Source organism: Scophthalmus maximus, chromosome 21 (genome assembly GCF_022379125.1).
Source record: "Scophthalmus maximus strain ysfricsl-2021 chromosome 21, ASM2237912v1, whole genome shotgun sequence".
NCBI classification, from domain to species: Eukaryota; Metazoa; Chordata; class Actinopteri; order Pleuronectiformes; family Scophthalmidae; genus Scophthalmus; species Scophthalmus maximus.
Window position 1 is genome coordinate 387,943 of NC_061535.1, and position 11,036 is coordinate 398,978.

Consider the following 11,036-nt stretch of genomic DNA (forward strand, 5'->3'; position numbering starts at 1 on the left):
TGAAAGTACCACTGAGTGAAGAAACAGATGCGCTGAAATGGAGAAGGTAGAGGTGGGTGGGTCCAATATTATTGGTCCTCAAAAGTGGATGGTTCTTTCCCACAATGGTTCCGAAGACCATGCGTGGCACAAACCAAACCACATTTACCAGAATCTTTTTTGCCTTATCTCACATTTGTTTAACCAAGCATGTGTGATTAAGTCAACAGTAAAAGAAGCATTAAAATGGACATTTTTACAAGTGCAACTCCCAATATGTATGTGCTCCCAATTAGCCTCCCATCAGCAGTTGGACAGCTGGCAAAAAAACAGGAACAAGCTTGTTCACGACTGCATGATCCAAACAAAAATCACTCTGACCTCCAGAAACTCTTGGTTTCTCGGAAGAGTACTTTATCCTCCCATTCCTGGCAGTCTTTATTCCTAAGGGTCAATGAACAGCAAAGCCAAGCAGAGCCAGCAGAAGGCCTTACAGATGTACTGCGAGAACTGTGGTGAATCTTCATGACTCATTCAGGAATGAATTAGCCAAACTGGCCACAGAACAATGCTGACCGTTCTCTTTCCAACACATACTCTGAGAGATGACCCAAATTCAATACCCATAGACTGACGGCCTGATAGATCTGAGTAAGTTAGAATTTCTGTGCTTCAACACAAACACAACAATAAAACAATGACATTTTCAATAAAAAGGCACATGCCAACAGCAGGAACCAGCATCATACTTGTAAGGTGGCTGCAAACCTTTTCATTTTCACCCCCAAAAATGCTCTGGCCCACCAAAGTCTTTTAGTCTGCGCTGTGAAAAGCTGTTGCCGCACACATGCAGGCATGCTTGTTCTTTGTCAGGATGAGTTTGTTGGGAAAGAAAATTCTAGACAGGGTATGTGTAGACACTTTCCAGGCAGAGTATCAAAGGAACAAAGTAACAAAGACAGCTCACCAATGTCTGCAAGGGCTCCATTGGCATACTTCAGTATGTACGTCACAAGCAGACATCAGGTCTCATGGTGACAGCTACGTTACATCTGGCATGTTTGATTTAGAGAAGGCAGTAACCTCTGCATGTAAATAACCTGTAATTGATGGCTTTGAGTGTACAGGGCAATTAGCATGATAAACATACAAGTAAACAGATCAATCTGAGTAGCTTACATCTGAGCCGAACAAACACAGTTAAAACCATGCCTTACACTTCTAATCTTTTGGTTTTATATGAACAACAACAACACTATCCACCAAGAGTCTCACTTACTACAGCTCACACACCTTTAGTTTTTGGAGAAATGAAATTAACACATGCCATAACTTGCTGAAAAAGCATTGTTTAACAAAACAATTCATTTCTACTCACTACATTCATAACTTTACAACAAACCATACAGTAAGTCAGTTTGATATTACGAGAGAAGTTAATATGACCAAACATTCAGAGCTGAATTTCCGTCTGAACTCAAATGGTACTGATGGTTCTAACCCAGTCCCAACAACATATTGATCCTTCCTTCATGTACTTCACTTGCTAACTTGCCTAACCTGTCTACCTTAAAAAAAATATAAAGAGTAAAAGCAAGATGCAATAGTGAAAACAAGAGTGTTGGAACTGCCAGAGAGAGAGACACTGACACTGAGTGTGAGAGAGAATACTTTCACACACAGTTGCACATATAGACAGAGGCATGTCGCAGCATGCCGTAAACTCCATGAGTGACACTTGTTTTTGTGGGACAAAGCCAAGCCATCGCGCTTGCTGGGCTCAGGATATGAAACCCGATGCAGGGTGGAGTGACTGGCTCATCTGCTGGGCGGACATATTATCTTATTTCAGGTTTGGACAGCCTGAACCATCACGCTCTCTCCTCTCCTTCATGATAGTGAAGCATGTAACACTTTGCTCCCCTTTGAGGAGCCATTTCTTTAAATCCTCTACAGTGAGCACATCTTTGGATTCGTTTCATCAGTTTGGTGCAGGCACTGCATGAAAAAGCAGCAGGAACCATATATAATTTTCACATGTGGATGCGCTGGTTTATGTTCCGATGCACAGCTACAATATGGCCACCTCCAGGGGTCTGTGTGTGCTGTTTCTTTTTGGCATCATTTGTCATTGTTTAGTCGTCAGTGAAACTCACAGTTTGGGCCACTAACCACTACATCCTGGTATTCCTGGCTCATTTTAGTCCTCGTGCCCATAAAAATCACAAAAAAACAACTAAAAGACAAATTAAACTATGTTTCTTTTTCATGCATATATGAAAAAGCAAATGAAGCCGGCAAAAGAAAAGTAGATTTCGCGAACACCTTATCACAGCATAATCATTGGATCTAAAGTGTTAACAACTACAGTTTGAAAATATCTAACCATGTTCTTTGCTCTTTTAATCAATTCTGATCGCTCACGATACTTAAGTGTAATATTTACGTTATTACTCTACTGTTGTTATCTTATCTTGCCATGTGGGGCCAGTCAGCACAGGAGGGTAATTGAAATCCTTTGTGAGCTTCCTCTCTCAGCTTGTAATCCTTTCATATGCTCCCCTCCAGTCAAGAGAAAACGCAACTCCTCCCACCTCCATAAAAAGCTTTTTATTAATTTCACTCTCTAGTTGGTGATCTACTGTAGCATCTCCTCTTGCAGCATCCCTTAGCAGAGTCAAAAACAGCCACAACAACAACAGGAGCAGAAAACAGCCTGATCATAATACTACGGTCTTCTAGCAGCTTTGTAATCATCAATGGCAAAGGGATGTTTATTATGAATGGAAAATGCCTGTCATGACTTGTATTGACATAGTATTGATACATATCAAGGCCACTTTATTCATCATAAGTCTCCTGCTCCTGCCTTTGCCTGCTTCTAAGCAAATCCCACAGAGTAGAAATTGCCAGGGAGTGATTACTGTGAAGATGTGATAACTTGGCGCTGCAACAACTGGAAGTGAAGGAGCTGTAGAACCACATGAAAGACAATGAAAAAAAGCTAAAGAGGAGCTTAACTTCACTGAGTTTCATTAACTAGTGGCCTCTTTGCTCTTTGTCTCTGAGCCTATTGAATTCCAGCCCTCTCAAGCAGTCACACTGAGCTTCTTCCCAGAGAAGAAGGGGTGGATCTGAGCGACAAGGGCCAGGCGTGACTAATGCAGGAGCCCGGTGCTGTTGTGGCATGCTGGTGTAGGGGTCTGACCCTGCCTCCATGCCTCTGCAATGTATGGCATAGGCCGTACTCACCACATAAAAGGCAACACAATAATCCCAGTCGCCACCACCGCTGCCCATCCTTGTCTCCTCATACCACCGCACCCCCGTCATCTATTCATGGCAGCTCCTTTCAGCAGGTCATTCAGACGGCCAATAAAGAGTCCATCTCATTCTGTCCACTCTGAAATGTGCAATGTCAGAAAGAGAAGGGAGGGAGGGGGTGAGATTCCAAGAAGACTCGAGACAGCGTGTCAAGGGACCGCAAAGTAACTGCCCGCTAAGTGACACCGCATCTTCCCAGCGCTGCCCTGCCTCCAAACGCCTGGTGTGTCGTGCCACTCTGCCTGGGCACGGCAGGACACGGACTCGGTGCTGTCGTACAACCACTCTCCGGTGTCTCCAGGCACAACACAGCATCCAAACATTGAATTAAAGTAGGCTACTTTTTAAATTTATTTAAAGTTCTGTATGAGACATGCTGAATATATGACTTATTGCTTCAATTATTGCTTGCAATTGTTGGTATGGTATGGTATGGTATTGTATTGCCAAGCTATTCTTAAATACATAATTGTTTTAAAAAAAGAAGTGCTGGTTGTTTTGCTAAGCTTACCTAATATTACTGACAGTTTTTTTTTCTTTGGAGACATGTGACTTACTAAAGCGACATCCTTAATTAAAGGTTTAGAGATTTGTTGTTAATGGAGCTTAATACATTCTGGTACTTAATAAACTTCCAACCAAATCAGAACCAGCTGACAGAACCTATTTCTAGTTACTAACTAGTCAAACGCTTTGAGATGTAATGTGCATGTTTCTGTGCAGCTCACTGTCCAATGTGCCTCTGAGTGTGTATTTGAATGATTTTAGAGGCACAACTGGCAGTATGATGGATGAGGAGTGGCACCCACGAGCTGGAGACGTCCATATTGCCGCTGCCTGTGAGCTGGTTAACCCTCTCTGAGCCTACAAAGAAACACAACTTGCAGCATCCACAACAAATAGTATTCCAGACACAACCACAATCTTAGCACATTAACAGACATCAACACAGGCTTTTAAACCAGACCACATCATTACACAAGGCAAAACTTTCTCTCTCAAACTCCAGCTCTCACGCTCACACGCTTTTTCAACTATCACGCATTCAGACACACTCCATACTCCAGCGAACATCTTGCATTCCTCTCCCAGAAAAACAGGGGGGCAAATTGAACCCAAAATCAGTCCCATGTTTTGTGAGTGTGCCACTGGTGAGTGTATCACTGGGTGAACATCAGAGCCACAGCCTGAAAGCTAAAAAAAAAACGATGCTCTGAGCTCACAGGATGTTGTGTAATTTTGCCCAGATGTGCTCCACAGCTCATCTAACTATTAAATGCAGGGGGGGGGGGGGGGGCTGTTTTAAGTAGGGAATGGTACATTGTATCTTCCCAGTGGACTTGCAAAGACTGGAGGAGTCCACCTGTGCTCTATAAATAAATCTAAGAAAGAACAGGGGCTGCTCCTTACACCAGCACATGGGGGTCAGTCAAGGGAAGCACCTCACCCAGATGTCTAAAAATACTGTCCTAGATACTGGGCGACTTGAGTTTAACTGTGTCCAGCTCAAGCAGGGGGATGAAGCAAAAAAGCATGGGAAAAATGTGCCTTCTTATTGATGGATGTTGGTCTTTTAGAGTTTTCCTCAGTCTGTAACCTCTAATACAACCTTTGTTCAAACAGTTTCTGCAAAGGAAAGCAAGGTGTTGTTTTCTGCTAAAGCGCTGATTTCAAATGAGCCAGAGTGGAGCACAACCCATGAGAATGATTGCATTTATGAATTAGACTGAGTACAACTGTGTGAACATTAAAAAATGCCTGTGTTTTCATGTGTCTCGGTGCAAACGGACTGATAGCATCTCTCTTTCGCCCAAACTGAGACACACATTCCTCTGTGGACTACACAAACACACACAGGATTAATTTACCGTCACCGTCAGTAGATGAACAATTCACCAAACACTATACAATACTTGATGAAAATTGAGCAATAAAAGCCTGTGAAACAAGAGCTCATCTGTGTGAACAACACCAGTGTTGGCATGGACTTATTCCACCATCTGTCTGAGGGTGAGCACAGTGTGTGTCGGTGTATGTACAGGTTATGGAATGGACTAGATTAGAGATTAGGGTGAGACTTTAGGTGCACATGCTGTGGCTTTACAGTAGGGATATTGTTCAAACTAGAGTTTTCGTCTTCCAGAGTGGACTTCTATCTCAAAATCAAGGACATCAACAGGGATAGAGCATGCAGGTATTCAGCATTCCATCTGCAGGACTTCTCCAGAGAAAATGCCTGCACTATTCAGTGCTCTCTGATCTCAGATCTGTTAAAAATTGCAGAAAGGGTGACTATTCTGTGTTGCAGGATGTTGCAGACAGAAAAAACGCCAGTATCACACAAAGCCAGAAGACAAAAAAGAGAAGCAGTTTCAGATTTACATGTTTTTACTGTATGATAAAGTACTTATCAGCTCGCACTGAGGGAAATGCATGAGCTTAGCAATTAACTCAACCTTTTGATTGTGGTGACAATATGACAATTACAAAAAAGTCTTAGATCTAGACAGAAACAGGTTAGTAGGCCATGATAGCCTTGTCTAACTCCTATAAATAAAATAATGAACGTGAAAGAGCCTCTATTTCAACACAGAACCTATGCTTTCCATTTAACCAAATGAATAGAGGATTTCTGTTGCTCCTATAGATCCATTCATAGAATAAAAAACAAAGTCATTCTTATGCAGAAGCGAAGCACTCCACCTGCCTGTATCACTGTTTCCTGGGTGTTTTGCAGATCGACTTCTGCAGAGATTTAAATCATGAAGAAATGTGTCTAAACTCACTCTGACCAGCTGTGGTTGATAATGGCTTGGGTTCAGGTTCTTACCGTCACTGGCTGTGATCTCAGCTTGCACGTTTCCCACACACTGCAAAACTACAACAACTCCAACGAGAAGGTCGACCGTCTTCACGACCGCCATATCCAAGTTCCGCCGCCTATGTTCTTGTCGGTATCCTGGTCGTTTTGAGAGAGGTGTACGTCTTCTGCGTGCACCGACACTTCCCAACTTCCCCGCGGACTCCGTCACTCTTCTGCCTCTCCTGCTGCTTTTAAAACGGAAATCTATGAGGGGCCGTATAGGCCAAAACTCAAACTCACCTCGCATACACAATATTGAAAATGTTTGGCCTCACACACATACTACTGAAATACTCTCACATTCCCTACTGAACACCTCACACACTTACAAGTGAAAATTAAGCATCACACACTGACAACTGAAAACCTCTCATTCTTATTGTTAGGGACCTCTCATATTATATACTGAACCCCTCACACACATGACTGAAAACGGTACCTCTCGCACACACACTACTGAAAACGGTACCTCACACACACACCACTGAAAACGGTACCTCTTGCACACACACTACTGAAAACGGTACCTCGCACACACACCACTGAAAACAGTCCCTCACACACACCACTGAAAACGGTACCTCTCACACACACCACTGAGAACGTTACCTCTCACACACACCACTGAGAACGTTACCTCTCACACACACCACTGAGAACGTTACCTCTCACACAAACCACTGAGAACGGTACCTCTCACACACACCACTGAGAACGGTACCTCTCACACAAACCACTGAGAACGGTACCTCTCACACACACCACTGAGAACAGTACCTCTCACAAACCACTGAGAATGGTACCTCACACACGCACTGCTGAAAACGGTACCTCGCACACAAATCACTGAAAACGGGACCTCTCACACACACCACTGAAAACGGTCCCCCGCACACACAGTATTGAAAACGGTACCTCTCACACACACACCACTGAGAACGGTACCTCTCACACACACCACTGAAAACGGGACCTCTCACACACACCACTGAAACTGTCCTTCTCACACACACTACTGAAAACGGTACCTCTCACACGTACTACTGAGAATGGTACCTCTCACACGTACTACTGAAAACGGTACGTCGTACACACACACTACTGAGAGTAGCTTACCTTACACACCTTTTTGATTGAAGTTCATCTGCCTCCCATCGAAACCAGGAAGTAATGATCTAAAACAAGTGCTCACTATCTGACAGTTCATGACCTCAAAAAAGATGCTTTTTCAAACTCTTCTTCTACTTTTTCAAATTCAGAATTTAGTATTTATTGTAAAGTGCAATGAGGAAGACATTGAGAACCTTTTGAGAAGAACTCTACACAGTATTGACTGTATTAGAAGAGAAAGAGTGGGAGATGATTTTGAACAGGGGAGACTTTATCGTGAGCTTGATCATCACACAAGGACATTTTCAGAACTTCTCATGGAATCCCGGACTGGTAATGACCCAATCCAAGGACAATATTTAGTTATGATGGAGACATTATATGGATATTTGAACACCATTCTGACAGAATATAAGGCAACTCAGAGATACAGTGTTACTGCTAACAGTCGAAAGATGCCACCTACTATTGTGACTAACTTGCCTGGCCGTCCACGTTATAGCATTACAAATGAGCAAATTTCACACTGCTTATCAATGGGAATGAACTGGAGAACGATTGCAAATTGCTTTGGGATCAGCCGCCGCACCCTGTACAGGCACAGGCAACACCTTGGAGTCCAGAGTTTACAGTACAATGGTTTGACAAATCAAGAGTTGAACCAAATAGTGACTGAGGTACTTCAAAGGACACCGAATGCTGGATAGGCCTATATAACCGGAAGTCTCAGATCAAGGGGATTTAGGATCCAAAGGTGGCGTATAAGACAGAGTCTACACGAGGTTGACCCTGTAGGGAGGTCCATTCGTAGGAGGCATGCTATCCGCAGACGCATTAATGATGTACAGACTTCTAATGAGTTGTGGTAAGAACATTAAAACTTAATTTGATTAATTATAAAATGTTTAAATATGATTTATGTTATGTCTTTTCTACTTCAATTACTTTATACTTCATGAGAAGTTATTTATTGAGTATTTCACTCAATAATATAAGATTAACCCTTGTAGGGTTAATTACACATTCACAGAAGTCTCATTCTGATTTTCTAGAAGTCAACTTGGTTCTTTGGTTTTAGAATCCTAGTAAACGTCCTACAATTATACTAATGAATTTCTTTTTATCCTATTTTACAGGCACTTCGACAGCAACCACAAGCTGGTACGATGGAGAATAGTTTTCCATGGCTGTGTAGATGGATTTAGTCGTTCTATCATTTATCTTACCTGTCTGGATAATAACAGAGCATCAAGTGTGTTGTCATTGTTTGTGAGTGGAGTAGGTAATTTTGGATTACCATCTAGAGTAAGATGTGATCATGGTATGGAGAACATAATGGTTGCTCGTTTCATGCTTGAAAGAAGGGGACTTAATAGAAAAAGCGTAATTGCAGGATCCTCTGTTCACAACCAACGCATTGAAAGGCTATGGGCTGAACTTAATAGAGTAGTAAGTAGACATTTTATCAGTCTTTTCAATTATATGGAGTCTGTCCATATACTAGATTCTCTAGATGAGTATCATTTGTTTTGTCTACATTAAGTTTTTATGCCGAGAATTAGAACAGCAACAACAGAGTTCATCAATCATTGGAACCACCATGGACTCTCCACGCGGGGAGGTCGGACTCCACTACAGCTCTGGCATGCAGGTGTAATTAATTATATGGGACAAGGAAACACAGCTGTGGATCCCATTTTTTATACCAATGACTATTATAGGATAGATGAAGAAGGACCTCTACCTGAAGTCCAAACTAATAATAATGTCATAATACTTGCTATTAACATTGTTAATGAAATGATGGCTCAAGCAATAAAGCAACAGTTTGATCCACTACATAATGATGGAAACTTTGGGATCAATATTTTTTTTATCTCTCTTGCATTTTGTCCAGCAACACCATACATGACTGCAATTTTACAAAGGTTATTTATTATTATTATTATTAAGCAGGAACACCAGAGACCTATGCAACTGCACACAAAGTAAGGCTACTTTAAAATATATCTTCTCTCAATGCCTTGAACAGTTCAGACAGAAAATGTGGGATGTGTTCAATTTCAAATGAAATGTAATAAAAAGTTTGTTCTCTGCTCCCATCTTTGAAATAAATTTAAAAAAAGTAAAAATAAAATGTTGGTTGTTTTCCATAAAATATTCTCACATTACAAGAACTTAACAGTGAACACACTACTTCCTTTGCTACTAAAGAAGTCATCAAACGAACAGTTTTTACCGTATAACAACATTATTTTGTCTACAACAACTTAAGCTCTGCCGAACCCGTGTGTATTGGCAAAGGCAAAGTCCATTTTGTCCTTGAACACAGAGTAGGAGCTGTGCAAAGGCAGCTTGAGACAGTTAATACATGTATTTGCGATAGGAAGATTTGACACAGCAGAGTCTCCATACTCCTCTTCATGTAGGAAACCAATAGATTGTGTAGGGATGAAGCCAATTGGTGGAATCACTGTTGCTCCCGTGGCGAAGGCAAGGATTATCTCAAGTTTGGAAGGACCCTCTTCATCTTTGGAAAAAAGGAAGATATCAATTTTTCTGGCTGCAATGACTGTATCCAAAAGTACATGTACTAGCAGAAATGGATCTATGTCAATAATAAGGTACATGTCAGTGATTGTTAATGTACATTGCAACTTGTGATGTACTTTTTACAAACCAGAGCTCTTACCTTCCACATCAATAAGGTAGTCTCTCCAGAAAGGAACCACTACCTCCTCTGCTCTCCTCTTGTTGCTGCCTGGTGAAGATAGATGGATGGTGAACAAATCATCCATTATCTCAGCAGTCAGTCCTGATTGCTGGTGGCAGAATAGAGGGCGGAAGCTGTCTGGGTTCTTCTGGAGCTTCTCCAAAACCCCAAGGGTTTTAAGCCCCTCTTGGGACCTTTTTCATTGAAGAGAGAAATTTGTAATGCAGTGATGAGCACTCTCACTTCATAAGATTAAGACTAAACATCATGCAAACGTTATGGGTCCTCAGACAGTCATTTAAGAGGATTCTGCACATCTTAAAAGTATAACAGAGTGTTTGCATGCTTCATTTTAGGCCAGACAAACATGACAGATGCTAAGTAGTTCTAGAAACTATCTCAACTGACTGACTTTCATGTTGTAGCTAGACAGTCGTTTGTCTTTGCTGAAAGATAGAGAGAGAGAGAGAGAGAGAGAGAGAGAGAGAGAGAGAGAAAGAAAAACAGGAAATACCTTTGGACTGGGGCTTCAACCCGGTGCACAACTTGAAACATGATGATATCACGAACAAGCTGTTCCTTGTCCTCAATCTTTCTCAGTGGACGAAGACACCCGGTGTTAGCCAAATAATCTGTTGAGTTGCAGCAATGAGGTCCTCAAATGTAGAACATTGGGACACCTGAAATGAAAATTTTGTATGGAAAAGCTATTGAAAAAAGATTAAACTTCCTTGATAATCCATGATTAGCATGACACGTCTTTACTATGCTTTAGTTCAGCACACAGGAGCATTCCCCCCCCCCCAAAAAAACTGAATTTGTTAATGTAGTTTTGAAAAGCTGTGTTATGATAAAGCTGACCCTTTTCACTTGATTGTAGATGTCTGTGTCTGCAATGTCCTCCATCACTGGCTTGGCTGTATGACTGCCTGCAGCCAAGCAGTCAAAAAGTGTTGTGGAGAGGAAAGTAGGCGGAGGCCCTCCATGAACAAGACTGACAGCGACAGCTCTTCCAGCAAGGAAATAGCGGTCCTCTCTGTGGGCTGT

General features: G+C 41.9%; 1 protein-coding gene and 1 long non-coding RNA gene across 4 annotated transcripts in view; both read right to left on the reverse strand.

Annotated features, from left to right (window-relative positions):
- Positions 1-6,351, reverse strand: part of plxdc2b (plexin domain containing 2b) — a 109,976-nt gene extending 103,625 nt beyond the window's left edge. For 2 of the 3 annotated variants that reach the window (XM_035618888.1, XM_035618887.1), the window contains exon 1: positions 6,134-6,351. In XM_035618888.1, the coding sequence (XP_035474781.1) occupies positions 6,134-6,227 (94 nt within the window). In that variant the 5' untranslated portion in view covers positions 6,228-6,351. Of the gene's footprint in view, positions 1-3,231; positions 3,383-6,133 lie in introns of all 3 variants that reach the window. The other variant, XM_035618889.1, reaches the window with a different exon arrangement.
- A 3,695-nt stretch (positions 6,352-10,046) lies between these two features.
- LOC124849752 lies at positions 10,047-10,984 on the reverse strand. Its single transcript, XR_007030271.1, has 3 exons — positions 10,851-10,984; positions 10,504-10,669; positions 10,047-10,183 (listed from the first exon to the last, which is right to left on the reverse strand). It is a non-coding gene; the product is annotated as an uncharacterized LOC124849752 (long non-coding RNA).
- Positions 10,985-11,036: the final 52 nt, after the last annotated feature.